The sequence below is a fragment of the Leptonotus elevatus genome, chromosome 19 (assembly GCF_054856555.1).
Source record: "Leptonotus elevatus isolate MCC_2025b chromosome 19, RoL_Lele_1.0, whole genome shotgun sequence".
NCBI lineage: Eukaryota > Metazoa > Chordata > Actinopteri > Syngnathiformes > Syngnathidae > Leptonotus > Leptonotus elevatus.
Genome location: NC_141257.1, coordinates 2,790,148 through 2,812,779, shown reverse-complemented (window position 1 = coordinate 2,812,779; position 22,632 = coordinate 2,790,148). Strand labels below are relative to the sequence as shown.

General features: G+C 43.0%; 4 protein-coding genes across 7 annotated transcripts in view; all 4 read left to right on the top strand.

The window, feature by feature from the left end:
- pvrl2l (PVR cell adhesion molecule related 2 like) overlaps window positions 1-6,859 on the top strand; it is a 129,917-nt gene extending 123,058 nt beyond the window's left edge. Inside the window, exons 7-10 of the mRNA XM_086062552.1 lie at window positions 2,855-2,984; window positions 3,117-3,174; window positions 3,502-3,600; window positions 4,154-6,859. Of these exons, the coding sequence (XP_085918678.1) occupies window positions 2,855-2,984; window positions 3,117-3,174; window positions 3,502-3,600; window positions 4,154-4,327 (461 nt within the window). The 3' untranslated portion in view covers window positions 4,328-6,859. The remainder of the gene's footprint in view (window positions 1-2,854; window positions 2,985-3,116; window positions 3,175-3,501; window positions 3,601-4,153) is intronic.
- Window positions 6,860-8,080: 1,221 nt separating this feature from the next.
- slc9a1b (solute carrier family 9 member A1b) lies at window positions 8,081-16,760 on the top strand. 2 transcript variants are annotated; one of them, XM_086062214.1, is made up of 12 exons: window positions 8,082-8,628; window positions 10,156-10,616; window positions 11,228-11,478; window positions 11,562-11,779; window positions 12,247-12,443; window positions 12,566-12,655; window positions 13,004-13,074; window positions 13,267-13,437; window positions 14,091-14,199; window positions 14,301-14,399; window positions 14,975-15,050; window positions 15,137-16,760. In XM_086062214.1, the coding sequence occupies exons 1-12, from the start codon at window positions 8,319-8,321 to the stop codon at window positions 15,325-15,327; spliced, it is 2,244 nt and encodes a 747-aa protein (XP_085918340.1). In that variant the 5' UTR covers window positions 8,082-8,318; the 3' UTR covers window positions 15,328-16,760. The 2 variants fall into 2 exon arrangements, with proteins under 2 accessions (XP_085918341.1, XP_085918340.1); XM_086062215.1 differs by lacking the exon at window positions 13,004-13,074 and having other exon boundaries at window positions 8,081-8,628; window positions 15,137-15,307.
- LOC147157470 (fatty acid-binding protein, liver-like) lies at window positions 15,223-18,218 on the top strand. Its single transcript, XM_086062219.1, has 5 exons — window positions 15,223-15,344; window positions 17,313-17,455; window positions 17,529-17,701; window positions 17,762-17,851; window positions 18,090-18,218. The coding sequence occupies exons 2-5, from the start codon at window positions 17,332-17,334 to the stop codon at window positions 18,138-18,140; spliced, it is 438 nt and encodes a 145-aa protein (XP_085918345.1). The 5' UTR covers window positions 15,223-15,344; window positions 17,313-17,331; the 3' UTR covers window positions 18,141-18,218.
- Window positions 18,219-18,408: 190 nt separating this feature from the next.
- LOC147157469 (uncharacterized) lies at window positions 18,409-22,214 on the top strand. Of its 3 annotated transcripts, none has more exons than XM_086062216.1 (7): window positions 18,409-18,589; window positions 19,636-19,740; window positions 20,487-20,590; window positions 20,717-20,746; window positions 20,791-20,888; window positions 21,175-21,228; window positions 21,634-22,214. In XM_086062216.1, the coding sequence occupies exons 1-7, from the start codon at window positions 18,525-18,527 to the stop codon at window positions 21,985-21,987; spliced, it is 810 nt and encodes a 269-aa protein (XP_085918342.1). In that variant the 5' UTR covers window positions 18,409-18,524; the 3' UTR covers window positions 21,988-22,214. The 3 variants fall into 3 exon arrangements, with proteins under 3 accessions (XP_085918342.1, XP_085918343.1, XP_085918344.1); XM_086062218.1 differs by lacking the exon at window positions 19,636-19,740 and adding an exon at window positions 19,897-20,206 and having other exon boundaries at window positions 18,423-18,589; window positions 20,484-20,590; XM_086062217.1 differs by having other exon boundaries at window positions 18,412-18,589; window positions 20,717-20,888; window positions 21,634-21,984.
- Window positions 22,215-22,632: the final 418 nt, after the last annotated feature.

Sequence of the window (22,632 nt, the reverse complement as noted above, 5' to 3'; positions counted from 1 at the left end):
AAACCGCACAAGACTTGCTCCCTTTCGGGGACGGAACGCGGTCACGGCATCAATAATTCATGCGGGGTGAGGTCAAAGGATGCGCGGGGGGCCCGAGGAGCGGGCGGTGGGCGGTCATGATAGCTTAGCCTCGCGCTTGGCGAAGAGCGTCGCCGGTCAAGTCCCCGGGAAGCCAGCATGTCACGTCGTGTGCGAGTAAGCCGCGGCGAAGAGAACGCCAACGACGCCGCGCCAGCCAAAAGCCAGGCCAGGTGCGCTCAAGCTAATTGCCGGCGCCCGACCAACGTCACGTCTTCATCCACTTGCGAGGAATTATTCATCGTCTCAGCTTTAATTATTGACTTCTTCTTCTGTGCTTTGAATGTATTGTCTCTTTTTTTTTCTTTGATCATTCTTTTGTGCTTTGGTTTATTCTCTGCTACGTGTGAATTTGTCGTTTTCTTTGTTTGTCATGGATTGTCTTCTTCTGTTCTTTGTATTTTTAGGGGGGGGGGGTTCAATTAGTTTTTTTCTGCAGTTTTTTTATTTTGTATTGTTGTGACTGATTTGAATTCCGTTAGCCCGGTAGCATAATTGCTGAAGTTATGTTTTATGAAAACAAGAACTGACAGTGTAAACACAATTCTTAGCAAGCACATTGATTTTGTTTTGTGTGTATTGTTGTTGTGACACAAAGCTAAAAATGAGTCAATTATCAAGCTAACAATTCGTTTTTTAAAGTTATTTTATGTATTGTTAACCGTGATTTTAATTTCGTTAGCCTAATAGCATAATTGCCAAAGTCATTTTTTAGCATTTTATGAAAACAAGAAAAATCGACCCAGACGTAAAGAAAAAATAACGGTGTAATTTAAAAAAAAATATTATTATTATGCTACTGGGCTAGCAAATTATTTTCTTGCGTGGTTTGAATATTTCTTTGCATTCTGTGATGTTTGTGAATATATTTTACAAAAAATAATACTTTTTGTCTATTTCTATTGTCATTTTAAAGGTATTTTCGCGCCACAACTTGAGCCAATCGGAATTTTTCTTGTACCGAAAATCAAGTATCGGTAGAAGTGGTTCTTCTTCTATGGTGTGAATGTCATCTTGTGTTCTTCTGAGGGTTTGAATTATTTTTTTCTTCTGTGTTCAAACGTATTATCTCCTTTGTTTTGTACTAATTGTCTTCTTCTGTGGTTTAAATTAATTTTTTTAGTTTTGAATTAATTTTTTGCTGGAACAGAATCTCTCTCTTTCTTTTTTTCCCTCCTTCTTTTCTTGTGAACACGATTACGTTTGTGTTGGTCCCGAAGTTGAAGCTTCAACAAACAAACGAGAGCAGCTTCAAATCATCTTTAGCGCCACAGAGCTGCTCTTTACCTTCTTCTTTTTTTTTTTTACCCCCCCCCCCACCCCCACCCCTCTTCCTCTTCAAGTGGCCTACTGAAAGGAATAAAGAAGCTTTTAGCTTCCAAAACCTCCCGCTTTATTCACCGTAATTGCCGGCTGATTGCAGTCATTTCCGTGCACTCGTCACTTTGGAAGTATTTTGTAGGCTGGAGGGGAGCTGGCTGTGTGTGTGTGTGTGTGTGGGACGGGGGGGGGGTGTCCTTGTTTGTGGTGTTTATGGATTTGTGTTTTCTTTGCTCGCGCTCATCAGCATCAGTGAGTCAATTTGTCTGTAAATGGGATCGGGCATGCTAATGTGGATGCTTTTGAGTCACACTGGGGCGTGTGCGTGCGTGCGTGCGTGCATGAGCGTGTAAGAGTGCGTGTGTTCTGTGGGAAAAGAGGTGTTTTTCTGAGGGAAGGCCATTTTTTCCATGAGCGCAAATGAGCAACAAGAGATATGCTGGAAGGCAGGAAAGTGCCTTTGAAGAGGGCGCGTGCGTGCGTGCATAGTCTAATGGATGAGAGAGGGATCAAAGCATCAGGAAGGCAAGAAGGCCGGAAGGTGGGAGGAGAACAGTGTCACAGATGCCGCTTCCTTCACCTTTTCCTCTTATTCCTCCTTTTATTCCTCTTCCACTTCTAACTCCTCCTCGCACATGCGGCCTCCAACCTGCTGCTTCATCTATCTACCTATCTATCTATCTTTCTATCTATCAGTTTAGCTAGCTATTCATCTATTGAGCTAGCTAGCTCCTAGCTTACTTCAAGGACAGTCTGTAAAACTTAGTTTCCCCGCTCAATCAACTCGCTGAATGTTATCAGAAGTCTTGTGGTGCCTTCAGGGTCCATCTGAAATCACAATGGTTGCTGTATAAAACAGTCCGTGGCCCGTGCGTAAGCTTGGACACACAGTGCCACCTGCTGGTGAGGCGCGGAAAGCAAAGAGGGAAATTCATGTTCTTTTTCTCTCTTTTTTTGTTTCGTTTTGTGTCATCTCAAGGGCTTGAAAAAGAAAATGGGGTCACCTTGAAACATTCCAGTTACTGCAAAGGAACAAATAAAACACCTGCATGTTTTACGCACATTTTTATGAGCAGAACGGAAAGACTTCAAGGAGGACATAATGTAACCTTGGTCACTTTTGTCTTTGTTATGGAGGAAATATTCATGCATGAAAAAGTACACAAAACAGGCAGTGAACTTTGTTCAGTCATAGACCCCAAAAAAAATATTTTTTAGACCTCAGCAACACTTCAAGTGCTTCATTTTTTGCTCTCTAAAGTTCAAAACCTTTCAAATCAAAATCCATTTTACTCTTTCATTATTGCATATTTTTCTTAAATATTAGCCATTCTTTAAACATATTTGTACATTTATACTGTACAAGTGCTAATATTCTCAAAAACAACACGAGAACGCCAAACCCTACCTAATTTTTTCTATGGTGCTGCTTTTTGTGTCATGTGTCGCCCCCTAGAGGAGGAGCGTCGCATAGCGCCGGGCCCGTCGACAGGCGCGGTGATCGGCGGCCTCATCGGCGCCCTCGCCATCATCGGCATCGTCGTGGGTCTCGTCTTCTTCGTCCGCAGACGCCAGCGGGACGCCGAGTGAGTCCTCGGCCAATTCCAATGCTTATTGATCATCCGTACGGCGGAGGAATCGCGTCGCTGCGACGCTGTTGTTTGAGTGACCATATTTGGTTGTCGTCATTTTAATATGAATGACTGTCGTCCAATTAGTGGCCCCCCCAAGCACAAGCCCGCGCCCCCTGTCAAGAGTGGCGGCTCCACAGAGCTGGTGAGTCAATCAGGAAATTAATTTGTGTTGATTGTTTTGATCAGAGGTGATTAGTGCTTGTTTAATTGAGTGACCACGTTACATAATTGCTCTGAAAGTTATTTATGACTCATACTGTTTATCTATCAACGCTCGTGATATATGGTGACGACAGAACAATGACATGCTCGTCCACTAGATGGCAGAAGGTCCACAATTAGCCTGTGTATCCACCTGTTAGCATTCATACAACATGCACAGCATGAACAAGTTCATTAATGATATATATTTATCAATGACGTCATTTGCATTTATAAACAAATACATTTTTTGTTTGCTTCCTCGCAGCTCAACAAGCCGTCGGAAGCGCCCGCTGCCACCGAGATGGCGCCGCTCACGCCGGCGGGGGACGTCTACTACGAGCCCACGGGAAGCGAGCCTGTCAGGGTATTTATTTATTTATTTTTATGACAAAAATGTTACTTAAATCTTGCAAGGCTGCAATATTTTTAAGTCGGGAAAAAAATTCAAATTCTCATATTAGGATTTTTTTCAATTTTTATTTTGCAAGATTACAATTTGGTAATGAATTTCCACTATTATTCTTGCCTTTCTGTTAAAAAAAGAAAGAAAAAAAGTTAATTTTGCTAGGATAATATTTTTATTTTATCTGCTAACATTCCAAATTTTAAAAAAATAACAATAATAAAATAATAAAAACAAAAATAAAATTATGACTTTTTCAGTTATTCAAGGTCATTACTTTGTGTACATGTAAAAAATAATAATAACAATTAATTTTACAAAGATGAATTTTTACTTCAAAATATACAACTATAACAAATTAGCCCACAACTTAAATGAGCAGAAAAAAATCGCTTAAGTTTACAACTACTTTTCTTTCAAGATTACAACTTTATTGAGGAAAAAAAAAAGTTATTCTTTTTTTATTCTATTTTTAACTGACTGACTTTTATTACACCTTATTTTATCCTTGTAGAACCCAGGCGGCGAAACTCCCGGCGCGCCAAACGGCGGTGGGCTTTCCCTGCCAGACGAAGTGAACCTGAACCTGGACCCGGACTTGGACCTGGTCTCGACCAATCACGAGCCTCCGCCGACCACCAACATCGCTCGCGGCGAGAGCTTCGTGTCGCCCGCCATGTACGTGTAAGCGTGGTCGACCACTGGAGGGAGGGGCAAATTAAGGGAGCCGCACCTGTGACTTTTTTTTTTTTTCACACACTTTTAACCAACATTCTTTTTTATGTTGCAGTCTCACTGATGAGAATAACACAGAGTACATCTTGTAGGGCTGGGTGATATGGCCTTCAAATGTAATCAGTTGTTTCATACATTTTAATAGATTTTTTTTTTTTAACCCCCAATCGGCCATCGCTTCTCGGAGAGAAAAAAAAAAGCGAATAACAAGGAGCTCTGAAACTGTTTTTTTTCTTAGCATTAACGTGCATCGATTTCAATACAAATGAATGCATTTTTCTTTCCGGATCATGTGAAAATAAGCGCTTTTGTTAAATTGCAAAGTTGTCAGCACTTAACTGGCCGTGCTTTTGTAAACCAGCGTCTCCTGTTTGCAGCCCTGTTGTTAGTGTAAGCAATGCACGTCAGCGGAACGACGTCATTATCAATCACCCGGCCCTCAGTGCTCGCGAACCACACACTTGAGAGCTTCTTTTAAGGGAAAGGTCAAAATGATATTCCCAACTCGGTTAAAGAAACATTCCGCGACCATGTTGTTGTTTTTTCATTTTGAACACACACACACACACACACACACACACACACACAAGCACATCCAGGCATCCATCACAGGGAATGTAACAAATGTGCATGTAAAGTAAACCCCCTCCTCCATTGTGGACTGAATTCCAAAATATAAAAAATACGGAATTTCAATAAAATAAGGGTGCTGCCATCTAGTGGTCAGCCGTTGAACGACATCTAATTTAAACGAGAAATACACATAAAATAAAAAAATGATGGAGAGGGAATTTACTGTACACACACTGGACACTTCATTAGGCAACAATCCTTTATGAATAATAATTATCATAATAGTAATGCTCGCCTTTAGCTAATCACAAAACGGTCCCAAATATTTAGATGAGGTTTGTTTTCAAGGCTTGGAAAGCACATGCGCAACAAGCACACTAATTATCATCAATCAAATAGAAAAAAAACATATTTTTTACAATAATCGCTGAAAAAGTGAGCGATTTTATGTCTGCATCTGATTGGACGCTGTCCCTAATGAAGTGTCCCGTGAGCATATGAGGGGAAAATACTGCCATTACAGTGGATGCTAACATTGTACCAAATGACCAACAGTGTAAATAGTACTGCTAATATTGATTGATGATGATGATGATGAGTAATAATCATAATGATGATGATGATACATAATTATTGGTGTAAAAAAAAAAGTATATATAGTGGTTCTCAGTGCCTCTGCGGAGAGGGTGGAGGCGTGTTTTACTGTTTAACAAAAACGTTGTCACTGAACTGACGACACGAGAAAACATGAATAATAATGAAATGTGTGGACTTGAATTATGTAACTGTGCATGGCATGATGACCGGCTTGTTCCTTCCCAAAGCTCTTTGACTGCAGCCTCATTAAAAAAAAATTTTTTTTAAAGAAATATTCATCAGCATGTCCGATTGAAGAACAAAAGGGTTTTTTTTTTTAAAATCTGGATTAGGTTTTGTTATGTTTTTCTTTTACCCACAGCACTCAGTCAACAAGTCACGAGTCCAACTCTGAAAAACTGATGTGATTGATTTCAAAGTTCGTTTGTGTTGATTTGATGACAATCATGTTTGTTGTTTTTGCTGCATGTTACGTGAAACACTACAACACTCAAAGGGATTTTCTTTTTTCCCCCAAACACAAAAAACAAGAGACACTATGTGCATGTTTGAATTTGTGTGCACTTGGATTGGGTTAGAAAAGGCAACAAAGATTTGTACGAGGGCCACACTGACAAGGGAAACACACAAAAAAATATTGTATCAATAGTGTAGCAATCCCTGTGTTGACAGTAAACAAATCCAAACTAACCAACCTAACTTCTCACTTCACAATCGCGCCCAAAGATGTACATGATAAATTGCTTTCAGTAAGCGTAAAATGCAGGATGGAAGAGGATGGGGACATTCAGTAATCAATTTCTAATCTCGTCAGCAAAAAAACGAGGCTGAGCTTGAAATACTTCCTGTTTTCTTCTTTCAAATTTAAATTGTGGAGTTAAACTTTGAAATAAAGAACAAAAACATATAAATGTTTTTTTTTTCAAGAGAAAATTTTTCTAATATTACAAGAGTAAAGAAAAAAAATGATGTCCCCATTTTTCAAATTGGATTGATAAAAGCTCTCTCGACATTCTTGGATGACAATGTTGCAGCGTTAGCTGTTAGCGACAAGACCAGTACACGCCCCCAGACAGCTGTTCATCACAGAGCCACACGTGCCTTGTTTGCTTTTTGTTTTCTTTCTTTATTTCAAGCTTTTTATTACTCACCACCAACCCACAATGACCTCGATTTTCACACTGGGGATGTCTTTTGTTTTTGTCATGAGTTTTGTTTTGTACGCTTATGGGGGGGGGGGGGTGGGAGAAATGTTAATGGACGTGTTTTACAAATCCTTGTCTTGTCAAATAAAAACAGAAAGCTAATCCACCAGCGTCCTGGTTTGCTGATTTTGACTTGCTCGCCAGCCACGGGAATGCGTTGACGTGAAAACCTGCGACTGGACAAAGAATGCAAATAACGAGAAATTTGCTAATAGGCTACCGTAGATTTCAGAGAACTTCTGGGTGGCTAACGGTGGCTAACAGCATGCTAGCAGCCCAAACAGATCCCGTTTCAAGTAACTTAGCATGGTTAGCATAAATTGTACTTGGTGACGCCCTCTCACTGGCACTTAATTGATTGTCGGGACGAGAAAAACGTTTTCCAAGGCTGCTCCAATGTCACCATGAGCAACACGCTTTGTATTTGTGTACTTTATTTTAGTCTCGATTGCCAAATAAAAACAATCCTCTTGTTGATATTTGTGTGCGGCTGCGCTTGACCGCGACGGCGTTTCCACACGGTCGACCGCACAAACTCTTTGGAGTCATTCATGCGAAGGACGGTCCGACCACAGAGGAATTTTATTGACACACTCGGACACCAACCAGGTTTCTAAATGAGGTTTGGGTTTTAAATTAGGGCGACAAGAATGGGGTTCAAATCGGGGTTAGGGTTTCAAGTCAACTATCTAAACCGAGTCATGGTTTTAAATAAGAGTTAGGGTTCCAAATTAAGGTTTCTCGCCCAGGTTTGTAAATCTGGGATTTCAAACAATGTTTGAGGTTTTCAAATTGGGGTTTGAAGTTAGGGGTAGGGTTTCACATTACGGGTTCAAGTACTGTTCTTGTTCTTTCTTGCCTGACTTTATTGAGTAAAATGCGAGTCTGGCACACATGGACATTTTTTCCCATCGAGGGTCTGTTTTTAACTGACGAATGTTTGACATCCGGCCGCACGAGTGGGAGTGTGGGAAAAGAGGGCCCCTGTTGTTGTTGTTGTTGTTGTTGTTGTTGTTGTTGTTGTTTTCCTCACTCGAAGCACAAAGACGAAACGGTGATGATTATTAACGCTTTATCTCAGCATTCGCACATTCAGCCCACAAACATTCTCTCTTCATCGTCTACTGGAAATGTGCTGATGGGGTCACGTGACTGCGGCCTGACGCGCACTGCAATGTGGGGAAACAAAAGCACCTAAAGTGTGTGCGTGCGCGCGCGTGAGAGAGAGAGAGAGAGAGAGAAGAGACGTGTTTGCGATGCTCCTCCACTCCAGCAGGTGTCGCTTGGCATCACGATGGGACAAGAACGCACACCAGAGAGCAGCTCCTTTTTTTGGGGGGGTTTGTTTTTAAGATCATTTCAACTCTTCATCATCATCATCATCATCTCCTCCCAGCGGCTGCCACTATCGCACCATGCCGCGTTGTGAGTCTGCGAGGACGCTGCGCGTAAAAGTGCGCGCTCGCCCTCACGCGCTCGCGCTCGCGCTCGCGCTCGCGCTCGCGCTCCTCCTCCTCCTCATCCTCATCATCTTCATCGCGAGTCTGGGCTGTGGTTGGACTAGACCGGATGCGGCACCCCAGCATGGCCCAGCAGCACGCCGGCAGGAGCGCGCGTCTCCCCGGCTTGACGCGCCTCCTCTTCCTCCTCCTCCTCTTCCTCCTTCTCCTGGTGCCTGCGGTTTGCGCCAAGGCGAACCCGGGCGCGCCGGACAACGGCACCCGCGGACATGGGGATGACCGGCACAACCGGGACCACCAGCAGGGAAACAGGACGACGCACCGGAAGGCTTTCCCGGTGCTGTCCTTCAACTACGAGGGCGTCCGCAAGCCCTTGGAGATCTCGCTGTGGATCCTACTGGCGCTGCTCATGAAACTCGGTGAGTGGCCCTTTAAAAATGATGTGTCTGACGTGAGTTAAAAATAAATAAATAAAAAGTTGCACTGATGCATTTTCAAGTTTTGGAAACTGGAGCAGGTGGAACAGCTGATAGGAGATTAGCAGCAGGACCGTAGCTGTAGATGTCCACCCATGAATTTAAATGCTATTAATGGCTAGAAATGTGTTGATGTCAAAATGCTAACATGTTATCCGTTTATATGCAAAGTGTAATATTATTTATACCAGATTGTCATCGCGCTTTTCACGGAGGAAAGTGCAAAATGCAATTTGTGGCAGTTTAATAATCCCACGTTAAACTTTATTTTCTAATATCTAACTTGGGAAAAATAGGCTAAGGCTGGGAATGTATTTTTTGTTATTTATACCAGACCAGATTTAGGCTTAATCCCATTTGGGGCACCCCTGTCAATCCCTTAATCTGTGAGGCACGCAGTTATGTTTTGATTGTTGGTTTGATTTAAACATAGCTAAATTCCACCAAAAAAAAATGTTTTGGTCCGAACCAGCAGTTGGAGCTGTTTAAAGAAAACAAAATAAAACAAAAAGTTGCTGTGTATGGCAGTTGACATCCAGTCTGTATTGTTAATTACTGCCACCTACAGGACTGGTGTATAATTGTCTAGCATCTTTACACATGGATTGTTGTCTTCTGGATTGGTTTGGATTTAAAAATAATAATAATCATGTTTGTTGTTGTTCTTGAAACCAATTATTGTGATCATTTTTGATTGGTTTGTTTGACCAAAGACCTCAAATTGTACAACCAAAGACATGCGAGAAATCCTCACTCTTGTCATATGTGTCATTAGCGAGATGTCCCCGGCGCCAACTGGACATCAGTCCAACGCGATTTAACTCGTGTCAGCTCCAAGCACCTGTTTGCCGTGTGTCGTATACTAAGACCTGATGAATTCCTCATCTGCATGCCTCCTACTAAATAAACACAATGAATTTAGAAAGTCTATAAACGGCATTCGAACAGGGGTGTGTAGACTTTTGATATCCACTCTACATTCACGACACGGACGCAGCATAGCAGGTCGAGGTCCATGCCGACGGTTGTGTCTGCTCTTATCTGCGCGTCCAGCTGCTGTCTGGGAGGGCCGGTCCGACTTCCTGCCCTAATGCACTGCTCGATAACAAAAGTGCGATGTGTGCTGACTGAGTGGCGCGTCGGGCGGAGCGGGGGGGGGGGGGGGGGGTGGGGGGGGCGTCGGCTGCAACTCGGGGTCACGTGACTGGCGAGCTGAGGAGGAGGGAGGAGGTGCAGACGACGTGACTATGCGGAAACATCAAGACCCTTGTAATTGCCTGTAGATACCACCAGATGGCAGCGAAGGGCTTGTTTTCATATTAGACATGGCTATGGCCCGACTATGTAAAATTTGACCTTGAAATCTTCCAGACGTACATGATTCCAAGAGTCAGCCGGCAAATTTGCAGGTTGTCTTTCACGCAGACCAGAATCCGCTTACTTCCTGACCCTGCCGTGTTTTTGTGTCAGGCTTCCACATCATTCCCCGAGTGTCCCACGTGGTGCCCGAGAGCTGCCTGCTGATCTTCGTGGGGCTGCTGGTGGGCGGCGTCATCAAGGCCATCCGGCAGACGGCGCCCGTGCTGGACACCGAGCTCTTCTTCCTCTACCTGCTGCCGCCCATCATCCTGGACGCCGGCTACTTCCTGCCCATCCGGCCCTTCATCGAGAACCTGGGCACCATCCTGGTGTTCGCCGTGGTGGGCACCCTGTGGAACACCTTCTTCATCGGCGGCGTCATGTACGGCGTGTGCCAGCTTGAGGCGGGGGAGCTGGCCGGCGTGGACCTGCTTTCCTGCCTGCTCTTCGGCTCCATCGTCTCGGCCGTGGACCCGGTGGCCGTGCTGGCCGTCTTTGAGGAGATCCAAATCAACGAGCTGCTGCACATCCTGGTCTTCGGCGAGTCGCTGCTCAACGACGCCGTCACTGTGGTCGGACATTTTGTTTTTTCTTTCAGAAGGCCCTTACCTGACTTGTATTAACTCGCTGCAGATGTGTTTTGCTAGTCTGAGTTAGCTGTAGCACGTTTTATTCTCACCGACCAATCAGAGGACTGCAAAATTGTGACATCATTGGGGCCAGTATTCTAGCCCTGTGAGTAGGAATTTGTGGTCGGACATTTTGTTTTTACCGATGTACTTTCAGTAGGGCCTTACCTGACTTGTATTAACTCGCTACAGATGTATTTTGCTAGTCTGAGTTAGCTGTAGCACGTTTTATTCTCACCGACCAATCAGAGGACTGCAAAATTGTGACATCATTTGGGCTAGTATTCTAACCCTGTCAGAAGGAATTTGTTAATGTAATTTAAGATACGAGGTTCATCACCACTGATTCTGAAGTCATGAGCAGATTAGCGTAACATAGCAACCAACAGAAGCTGAAATCTGATTGGATGAAGAATCTAACATCCAAAAAGTTCAAATATTTGTTGTTCTAACACGATGTGACGCTGATGCTACGCGCTAGCTCGTCTATGGCGTTTTACACTGTTTGTTAGCATTACGCTAAAAGGTCCATTTGTCACCTTGTGCGCATGCAGGTGCTGTACCACCTGTTTGAGGAGTTCTCCCACGCCGGCACGGTGGCGGTGGCCGACGCTCTGCTGGGCGTCGTGTGCTTCTTCGTGGTGTCGTGCGGCGGCATCCTGGTGGGCGCCATCTACGGGCTGCTGGGCGCCTTCACGTCGCGCTTCACGTCGCACTCGCGCGTCATCGAGCCGCTCTTCGTCTTCCTTTACAGCTACATGGCCTACCTGTCGGCTGAGGTCTTCCATCTGTCGGGCATCATGTCGTGGGTTACGCACACATTTTGAAAACGTTTAAAAAATAATTGTTTTAAGTATAAATACATTAACTAGAAATAACTTCACGAAGGTTGATAGCGTGCGGCGTGGCGATGCGTCCGTACGTGGAGGCCAACATCTCGCACAAGTCCTACACCACCGTCAAGTACTTCCTGAAGATGTGGAGCAGCGTGAGCGAGACCCTCATCTTCATCTTCCTCGGCGTCTCCACCGTGGCGGGACCCCACGCCTGGAACTGGACCTTCGTCATCGTCACCGTGGTCCTCTGCTTCGTCTCCAGAGTGATCGGTGAGGACGATCGCCACAATGGCAAGGCTTTACATGTGATGGCATACCGAGTGAGGTACTCAATGTCAACGAGCGTACGCCTTTTCTTTTCAAGGCAGTGATTCTTTAATTTACCACCAGAGGGAGCCAGTGTGCTGCTAGTGATACTTGTATCACAGCTTTGAGAATGCTAAACTATGAACAAAATAAATAAATAATAAATAACTGCAACTGTATAAATAATTTGTTGTACAAAAACAAAGTTCAAGCCTCTGCTTAATGATGTAGCTGACAAAAATAATTAAAAATAAATAAATATGGTGTTGACAAGGTCATAAGACTAAAAAGATTTTTGGTTGACTAGTACTAGCTCTAGAGCGCCCCTAGTGTTTGGAGGACTCCCTAGCAGAGCCCCAGATGGCTTGTGCGTTCCCAGTTCTTCCTCCAATGTTGCTTCAGCCGGACTTCACCTCCATCTTGTGTTTCAGGCGTGGTGGGCATGACGTTCGTCATCAACAAGTTCCGCATCAACAAGCTGACCAAGAAGGACCAGTTCATCGTGGCCTACGGTGGCCTGCGAGGCGCCATCGCCTTCTCGCTCTGCTTCCTGCTGACCGACAACAAGATGAAGCACTTGTTCCTCACCGCCATCATCACCGTCATCTTCTTCACCGTCTTTGTCCAGGTAACAAGAACCTTTAGACGACAATTACTCAAAAATACAACTGCTAAAAATCAGCTCTATGTCTCCCCTTTCCATGAAAAATGGAACATTCGTATGATTTGATTTTTGATTGTTTATATCAGGGGATGACTATCAGGCCTCTGGTGGAGCTTCTGGAAGTGAAGAAGAAGCAGGAGTGTGACGACTCCATCAATGAGGAGATTCACACACAGGTCAGGTTTATTGTTTGTGAGAAACAGCACCGCCTAGTGGCCGTTTGTGATCGAAGGGCTTACATTCCACACCACCCCCGCAATAAGTGAACTTGGCAATATAGAAATACACCCAATGCATCCAGAGCATTTATGGACCTCTTTGAACACACTTTTAAAATAATACAAACACACATAAACACATGTAGATTAATCCTGTTTCGTTCTTCGTTCAAATGTACGCTGTCAAACTAAATAGTATGCCGCCATCTAGTGGCTGACAGTGGAATTGCACCCAAAATAAACGCCCATTTTTGCACATTTTTGAAAACCGCTGTCGCAGAAGTAATTTTAAATTCTGTTGTTTAGTTCCTGGATCATCTCCTTGTGGGAATTGAGGACATCTGTGGTCATTATGGACACCATCATTGGAAAGACAAGTATGACGGTTTAATCAAATCACATACAAAATTCATTCCGTTTTTCCCATATGTACATGTATTGTGGTTACGAATCCTCATTCTTGTAGCTTGTTGTTTTAGTCATCCCGATGACTGCAACACACTGGAAGCACTCCAACAAACAGAGCGCTTAGCTTTTATAACTGTGGTTTTTTTATTGATTGTATTCAGGCTGAGACGCTTCAACAAGGCCTACGTGAAGAAGTGGCTGATTGCGGGCGATCGCTCCACCGAGCCACAGCTGCTCTCCTTCTACAACAAAATGGAGATGAAGCAGGCCATGATGATGGCCGAGAGCGGCGGCGGCGGCATGAGCATCTTCAGACCGCCCGCCATGGTGCCGTAAGTATTTGCACTCGCACAATTTGTTTGTCATATCGAGTTGAAGTCAAAGCAAAACATCAACAACAAAAGAGAGTTAAACATGTTATTCACCAAACAAAAGTCCATGTTATGGTAATTAGAAACCTTAAAACAACCAAAACATATCATTTTGGCTAGCAAATGTCTGATAGCTTAATGCTAACATAATTTGAAATGCCATACTTTATGCTAACCTAAATTAGCATAGTTGTTATGGTAATTGTAAACTTTCAAATAATCAAACCATATAATTTGGCTAGCAAATGTCAGCTAGCTTAATGCTAACATAATTTTAAATGCCATACTTTATGCTAATGTCAATTAGCATAGATGTTATGGTAATTGTAAACGTTCAAATAATCAAACCATACCGTTTTGGCGAGCAAATGTCAGCTAGCTTAATGTTAACACAATTTGAATTGCCATATTTGATGCTAATATAAATTTGCATGGATGTTATGGTAATTGTAAACCTTCAAACAATCAAACCATATACAGCAATCCAATGCAATAAATATAGTCATAAAAAAAATATGTAGGTAGTGTAAATACAACGATATACTATTTTCCTCAGATAAAGCTATGTTTTTATCTGATCTACATTTGGCTCCCATGTGTCTTTTTTACCACAGGAACATCGAACCCGAAGCCACGTATCAACGCAGGTCAAACAACTCCAGAAGTCGCCAAAAGGAAATCCGAAACATGTTGCACTCCAACATGCAGAAGAACAGACAGCGGGTAAGCAGAAGGCGACGATGCGTGTGTGCTTTTAGTTTTTTTCATCTGTAGCGAACCGACATTTGACACGCTTGTGCTTTTTTTTTTGCGTGTGCCGTCAGCTTCGTTCCTACAGCAGACACGACCTGATGATCGACCCCTTCGAAGACGACCTGAGCGAAGTTCGCTTCAGGAAGCAACGAGTGGAGCTGGAGAGGAGGGTGAGTTTGCGCGAACGCTTGTCGAACGTCCCTGAAAAAGTCCAAAGTTCATTACAGAAAGGGGTCAAGTTGATGTAGAAAGTAACTGGATAAAATTTAAAAACAGACCAATTTAAGATGTGACTCAATAGAACTAGCTAGCAAACTAGCTTAGCACAAACTGGCATGACTCGCCAGGCACGTGGGCAAATAAGTGTTTACAAAAATGTATTTCATTTGTATTTTTTTCATTATTTTTTTTACTTTACATTTCCGTATTTGATATGTTAATATTTCCAAATAAGTTAGAAAACATTTAGAAAAAAAAAAAATTCAATCCATTTTTCCCAAAATCCTGTTCTTGCACGTTTATTTTGTTGTTTTAGTAAGCTAATTTGTATTTATTTTCTTTGGCTTTAACTGCAGTACTTTTAATTATGTGAAGAACACCGAGTTACCTCGCCCATAAGTAGAATACAAATCCCACCACTAGAGGGAGCCCTCGTACCACACTTTGAGAAATGTTGGGCTCACTTACTCATGCCTCTCTTTTAACCACGAACATAATTTTTTGACAACTGCTTTGCATTGCACAGATGAGCCACTATCTGACCGTGCCCGCCAAACGCCCGGATCCTCCTCCATCCGTGAGACGGGTCGCCTTCCAACCAGGTGTGTTGCACCACTTTGTTCTATTTTTGAGGTTCGAACGTGCATTTGAGAGGCTTCCAACACACAAACAACACACGTTTTCTCAGAACACCGAGTTTACACGTACGATGACAGCGAGGGCACCCCGGTGGAGGCCCGCCGGAACCCGAGCTCCTCCAACGCCGTCAGCCTGCTAAACGAATCCGGCCGCGGGTTCCAAGAAGAAGAAGAGGAGGAGGAGGAGGAGGGGGAGCAGCTCAAAGCGCTGCGCCGTCTCAGTGACCCCGGGCCAAAGTAGTAGCTCAACAGACATGTGTAAGGTTGTTTTGTTTTTTAACAGTAATCCTCAAATATTCTTGGGAGACTTAGATCAAAAAGTGTGTGTGTGGGGGGGGGTTAAAAAAAACTGTGGTGCCTTTGAGATATGAGCTGTCATTCTGATTATTTTTTATGTTGACTTTTGAGACAAAAAATGATATACAAGCACTTGCAAACTAAACATAAAACCAAAGAGAATGAAGAGATTTTTATTTATTTTTTACCCGCCTAGCTTAATGCTAACAAACAACGCAAAAACGTCATACACAAGCTAAACGAACATCAATGTGGCGGCGTTATAACTCTTTAAGCTATGGCTACTTGCAACGTGGGGACAAACAATAGAACGACACTCACAGGCATATATTATTTATCCTCTGTGAAGAACAGATATTACTGCAGCTTACTGAGTCACTTACACTATTTATGAAACTCTTCTTTGTTTGTCTGCATCGCTGTATTATACTGCCCCCAGTGGCCAAGGGGCACAATGTTTAGTTATTTGCATTCTGTTAAAATTGTATGTTATGTTATTATTAAATTATTTTTTTTTGATGGATTAATGACACAAATTAAACTTGTATCTCAAGGCACCACTATGCCAAAAAGCGCACACAAAAAAAAGTGAATAGGTGAATTAATAACTGTGGGGATTACTGTACATACTGGTATATGTTTTTTTTGTGTTTTTTTTGTGTTTTTTTGTGTTTTTTTTGTGTTCCTATGTGCTTGTTTTATTGCTAGAGGCGCCAAATGAGTGATGTTTACCTTTCAAAGCACATGCATAGCGTGGCCACCAAAAAATACCCGTGCTTAAAAAGTTCATTTATACTCCAAAAAAAAAAACTGCATTTGTTTTTGCAAACGTGGCAAATGTTTTTTTCTCAGGGACTGTAAAGGCTTGTTTCAATGGATTTTGTATGTTGTGTTTTTTTTTTTTTTTTTTTGTGTGTCGCTAACATTCCTTTGAATGAATCATGCGTGGATGAGGATGAGCATTCCACATTTTCGCAACCAAATTCCCTCAATTAAGAGATATTTTACATCTTTACCTCCTCCTTCCCTGCAGTAAAACACATTTTCCATTACTCACTTCCCAAATATATTTACAAATATACGTTTTCTTTTCAGTCCCACATTCAATACAACCTCCAAAAATGTCAGTCCGGCTCTTCAGCATTCACGTGTGATTTTCACAAAAACAGCACATTCTACTTTTGTAAATTGTTTTTGTCTCTTGGAAGGCAAGAATGCATTTCAGTATCTTGCATATCTGTCACTGCCTGAGCTTAAGCTGCCTGCATGTTTGCCTTAAAATAATGTTTGGGTATGTGCCTGCCGAAGTATTTTTACATTTTCAGCCCCAAACCATATCGATTTGGGAGGGGGGGTAAAATAAAGGTTTGTACATGAGAGTGTTTTTTTGTTTTTCTTTTTAAAATGTAAAGGTTTGTGATTTTTTTTTAATATTTATATTTAAAAACAAACTAATTTTACTGCATTTTATTCTGTTAGTTCATTATTATCTTGTTTTAATTTTTTGTCATTTTAAGTTAATTTCAAATGTATTATTTTTTGTTTTTACATTTAGTTGAATTTAAATATTTAACTCCATAGCAGTCAATGGCAGTGAATGAGTTTTTTTTTTTACCCCTTCATTTTTAATATTTTATTTCCATTTCATGCATAAGTTATTTAGATTTATTGTAATTTTGATCTCATTCTTTTATATTACATATTTGAAAATTGTATATATATTTTTTAATGACAGAACATGTTTTGCCTTCCCATGTGACTTTGCATCAGTGGAACAAAATTGACTTTTAACTCCCCAGTCAAAGTATTTTCATATTTTGAGACCAAAAAAAATAAAATAATTTTAGCCAAAAACGATTTGACAATAAATGTGTGAACCTGAGAAATGGTTGCGCCTTCTTGTGAAACTGTGCGTCAATGCAACAACAGGGACTTGCAACTCCCTAACATGCCAACCAGCAGCACAACAAGCCACAAACACGGCACAACGCGATCAGGGGCAAACATGGACTTCATCGGCTGCTGGAAAGTCTATTCGGAGGAAAACCTGGAGGCGTTCATGAAGGCAATGGGTATGCCAAAAAGAAAAAAGTGAAGTGCTTCCTCTCTTGAAAATATCCAATGACACAAATGTTCATGTTGAAGGTGCGCCACAAATGGTCATCAAGATGCGCAAGGATGTCAAGCCGCTGATTGTGTTCGAGCAGAAGGGCGATACTTGGACTTGCACCTTCAAGACCCCCAAATTCAGCAAGTCGCACTCCTTCTGCATCGGCAAGGAGACGGAAATGACCACCGTGGACGGCAGGAAGATCAAAGTAAGCGCGGAACCCTTCGCAATTGTTGTGCTTGGAGCTTCAGCTTGAATGTTTTTCTAGTGCGTTGTCAGGGAGGAGAACGGTAAGCTGATTACCGAGGCTGAAAAATTCACATCGGTGCGAGAAATTCAAGGAGAGGACATGGTTGAGGTCAGTCAAGATTATTTTCCAGTGCTTCACAAATGTCAAAAGTTTTTGATGCAATTTAATGGACATTGGGACGCTCCTTTTGATGTGCGAGACTTGGCCACCTGAGGGCAGTGTAATCCAGATATAATTCTGTACTTGAAGTCACTAGCATCTCCCTATAATATTTTTGGGAACATTTAAGTGACATTTCTGATGAGCTCTCAAACATCTAAAAAGCTCTTCTTTTTCCCCCCCACAGACCATCACAACTGACTCCGTGACTTACATCAGCAAAAGCAAGCGAGTGTGACGTCATCATTCAACGACAACAAAAACAACCATAATAAAAGACATGAATACATCTACTAATAAACCTAAATCATCACTTTGCAGGTTCCAAATTATTGAAGCCTTACTTTGAGAATGAAAACAAATCCCAACGAATGTCAACTTTTATATCAACAAACGAGATAAGATATATTTTTCTACACCAGTAGGTGGCGATAACATATTGCCTAAACTTTATTTGCTAACCTCCGTTACTGAAGAGGGCGCTGTAAAAGCTCAAGCTTATTTAAGGCAGCAGATACCAGCTGCGAAGAAGAGGTGGAGCATTTTTGGCTCCACATTGACCAAACAGGAGCACGTTTTTTTTTGTTTCGAACTCGCCAAATTTATACACGAAACAAAAGCTATGGCTCGCTACATGCGCCCGCCGAACTCGTCCTTGTTCGTTAGAAACATCTCCGACGATTCCAGGTGAGTTTAAATTCCGTTGCGCAAAAAGGTGGCACACGAGAAACGATTACGGTTGGAAGCTAACGTAGCCTAGCAGCGAGCTAACATCGGCCCACGCTCTGCATTTGCCAATGTAAGAAATATACATTGATTCTAAATGCAATTATTACTATAGTATTCATTTTGGTATAATAGACATGCTGGAGTAATTTTAACCAGACTGAGTAGCGAAAGTGAACTAGTGGATATGTCACGTTTGCGGACGTGGAACTGTCTCAAGTTGTGTTGCCGATTCGCAGACTCGTCACAAACTGCTTTGTAAAACTTCGCTGAACTGTTTAAATATTCTATCTGAAATATTAAAAATGACTGTCTTGTGTAAAATACTGAATCATATACTTCAGATGAATATGCAACGTGTCCACACAGTTTGTTTTATTTATTTTAGTTTTCACTGTACCCTTTGGGGATATAGATTAGTGCCACATAGAGACAAAAAAAATATATACTTTTTGTAATAGTTAACACAGATTCGTCTCTTCACTTGCCTTTGGTATTAAGTTGTAAAGGGTATTTGGGGACTTACTGTAAATTGCACAGTTGTTGTTTTAAATTGATTAATGAATGAAGGGCCAGTTTACCCCAAATCAACCAATTATGAATTGAAAATGGGTCCAGGTAAGTAGGGCTGGGCGATGTCAAAAGTTGTCGACACGATTTTAAAAAACAACAACAAAAAAACGAATCAAATTTGTCTTGAAGCTTTGCCGTGATCATTTTTTGACAAGGCTAACGTTATCCAGTTATTAGCTAACCTGAGCACACAGTCTCATTTGCTGACGCCCACGTCACTCACCAACCCAGGCACTGCCTATTAAAGCCATACACACTCAAAGTCACAGATACTACAATAGAAGGGTGACCTCAAGTGGGCAAAAATGAATCGCCCAGTCCTACAGGTAAGTTTATTTAGCCAATTGTTTGTGGTGAACTGACCCTTTTGAAGCTCACTCACCCACCGTACATGCTGCCCAGTTGAGTTACACTTGTATATTTACGGTGTTCAGGCCTGAGGATTTGCGACGTGAGTTTGGCCGCTATGGGCCAGTAGTAGATGTCTACATCCCACTTGACTTCTATAATCGACAACCAAGAGGATTTGCATACATTCAATATCCTTTCCCAAAAGTCTTGCTGTGCCCGTGCCTAACAAATCATCTTGTTTCCCCTTCGCAGCAGAGCAGATTTGTGGTTTGTGATGTTTTGTTTTGTCTTTGCACCCCCGTTGACGTATCTAACCGTGACTTATTTTTCTGTTATCGCTTCAGAAAATGTAAAAGCATCCCCTTGTGGAAGCGGCCACACAAAGAGTAACAAAGACCCGCGTAGCATAGCTGTAAAGACAAGGCACAGACCAGAGGGAGGGAAAAGTTTGGGAGGAAGTAAAGCACGAAGAGGAAAAAGGTGCCGGAGGCAAAGCTCGGCAGTGGCACAGAGCGGGCTAAAGAAAAGAAAAGAAAAAGTTTTAAAGAGTCAAGCAGGAGACCCGACCCAAGTCGCTCGCTGTATGTGGGAATCGATTAAAGAGTGTAAAGGTCAAGATGAAGTCACGCAAAGGTAACAAGTCGGAATAATTTTGTATCCTCTCAAGACACGTTTTCCACAAATCGGCCATGGAAGCAATCTAATTTCAACCCAATCAGCTCTTCAGCTCTTGATTTGTGCTTTGACCCCCCCGACGCCATTGTTTGGAAATCTCACACTGTGTGTGTCACGTGTGCTTCAGGCCACATCAATTAACAGCACGGCCAAATGGAGTCCAATAGCTTGATTCATTTCAATGTGAATTTGTGTGGCCTCCCACACTTGTTGCGAAAGTTTGCAAAAAAACAAAAAAAAAGCCTTAACCGCTCAGCATGTTTGAGGACGTGCGCGATGCGGAGGACGCGCTTCACAGCCTGGACAGGAAGTGGGTGTGCGGCCGCCAGATCGAGATCCAGTTCGCCCAGGGAGACCGAAAGAGTGAGTGGTGGACTTTTATTTCTGTTTGTTGGGGGGAGGGGGGGGGGTTATTAACAATGAATCGACAAGGAATCAATTAGCAAATGATTCGTGCTTGCTAAAAAAATTTGTTGGGTGTCTTTCCAGCGCCGAACCAGATGAAGACGAAGGAGCGACACTCTCCGTCGCGGTCGGGCCGCTACGACGATTACGACCGCGACGGCCGCCGCCGGCGCTCGCGCAGCCGCAGCTACGACCGCCGGCGCTCGCGCAGCCCCTCCTGCGAGAGACGCCGCAGGCGCTCGGACAGCCCCCGAGAGTAAGTCGCTTCCGTTTGCAGGAACCAGGTGGCAATCGTTTAAAAAAAAAAATTGGGGGGGAGGGGTATGTGTTTTTAATAACTACAGTAAAATTTGTACAACTCTATTTTTGGTTTAAGAAAAACACGTTGCAAAATGTGTGTTTTTGGGGTTATCTGGAACGCATAAATTACATTAAAATGTATTTCAATCTAAAATGTTGCACTGTATTAAAAATTGTGCGGTATGAGAAAATGTTTGATGATGTTGAGAGACGTCTGACGGGACACTTTTGCCTTTCCGCAGATCTCGCGGACGTCCGCATGGACAAGGAGGAAGCCGAGGCCGCGAAGAGGACAGGCACGTTCTTTGTTTACAATCGTCTCTCCGGATATTTCCATTTCTTTCAAATGTGTGACGGGTGCGGCAGCATAAACGTCTGAGCGGCTGTGGTGTCACATTTTCACGTCAAACTCGGTTCGTTGTGTGCTCAATGCACGTTTGCCGGCGCTTGTTACGCCACAACACGCAAGTCATCGCAATGGAAATTTACCAGAGCGCTGTTTATTTTTTCCACTCGGTGATGCAGCATGTGGCTTGCCGCCAAAGGTTATTCTCGTAAATCTCGTTCCGAGTAACAAATGCTTGTCGCCGGCGGGTGGCTCGGCATTTATTGAAAAATAATGAATACGGTAAATCACAAATGAACGCGCTCGTGCGCGAGCGGCAACAGGAATTGAACAGAAGCGTTATTTCTGTTTTCAGACACCGCCAGAGGCCCCGAAGGGAGTCTCGAGGGCGAACCCCCTCCAGGTCCGCGTCGCCGCCCGAGCCCGTCGGCAAACTGCCGGCCGCCTCCCACTACGCCGAGGAGGACCCGCGGCAGGAACGCTCGCCGTCGCGCTCCAGGTCCCGTTCAGTGTCCAGGTCTCGCTCGCGCTCTTGGACGGGCCACAAGTCCGGTGGACGCTAAGGGAAGGCCAAGGGGGGGTCCAGGAGGTGCTTTTGTTTGGACTTGAATGTAATGGATGCGTTTTGGTTGGTCCTTCGTTCTTGTTTTTGTGGCCAACAATTTTATTTTTTACCTTTTTATTTTTTTATTATTCCACACTTGCTTAGGTCCTCCGCTTCCGATACATTTTTCTTTGCCAAAACGTCGCCCTGTGTTTTTTTTTTAAATCCACTTCACCGTGTCAGCCATTTTCAAAACACATGATGTGTCTGCAGCTGTTAACTTTGCGTCGTTTGTTGGTGAGTTTTTTGTTTTGTTTTTCTTTTCTGGTGCATGTCTTCGTCATCTGTAGGAAGAAGCTATTATTTTCAGAAATAAACTCGCTTAAAGGAAACCGTGCGTCTGTTCACTTTTTCGAGATGAGACATTCAGCTGATTTTATTAAATTTTTATTTAACATTGAAAATCTCTTAAATGCCACTCCAACTTGGTTACTGGCAAACTCATTTTAAGTCCACTAGCTTCACGCTAACCCATGAAACTCCATAGAAGGGCTAACGAATAGCGGCATTCTATGCTTTAAACGCCGAATGAACTTGTGAGTGTGAAGCATTTTATTGATGAGTTTTTTTTATAAATGGGGACGGGATGCAACGCTGTCGGGGGGGGGGGGCAGCTTGATCCACATTCCCGGCGTGCGACCGGCCATGCATGAAATGGGACGCACTCCATCGAGCGAAAAGACTCATTGATCTCGCAGTGTGTTGGCATGTTTGAATTCATTAAAGTTCATTTTCACTTTTGACACGTAT

Bases quoted from the DNA above. Each gene is read 5' to 3' on its own strand.
- slc9a1b (XM_086062214.1), top strand. From the start codon at position 8,319: ATGCGGCACCCCAGCATGGCCCAGCAGCACGCCGGCAGGAGCGCGCGT. The intron at 11,479-11,561 runs GTGGGTTACGCA...AACTTCACGAAG, and splicing joins CATCTGTCGGGCATCATGTC to GTTGATAGCGTGCGGCGTGG. The intron at 12,656-13,003 runs GTCAGGTTTATT...TCTGTTGTTTAG, and splicing joins ATGAGGAGATTCACACACAG to TTCCTGGATCATCTCCTTGT.
- LOC147157470 (XM_086062219.1), top strand. From the start codon at position 17,332: ATGCCAACCAGCAGCACAACAAGCCACAAACACGGCACAACGCGATCA. The intron at 17,456-17,528 runs GTATGCCAAAAA...TTCATGTTGAAG, and splicing joins GGCGTTCATGAAGGCAATGG to GTGCGCCACAAATGGTCATC. The intron at 17,702-17,761 runs GTAAGCGCGGAA...ATGTTTTTCTAG, and splicing joins TGGACGGCAGGAAGATCAAA to TGCGTTGTCAGGGAGGAGAA.
- LOC147157469 (XM_086062216.1), top strand. From the start codon at position 18,525: ATGGCTCGCTACATGCGCCCGCCGAACTCGTCCTTGTTCGTTAGAAAC. The intron at 20,591-20,716 runs GTGAGTGGTGGA...GTGTCTTTCCAG, and splicing joins CGCCCAGGGAGACCGAAAGA to CGCCGAACCAGATGAAGACG. The intron at 20,889-21,174 runs GTAAGTCGCTTC...GCCTTTCCGCAG, and splicing joins CGCTCGGACAGCCCCCGAGA to ATCTCGCGGACGTCCGCATG.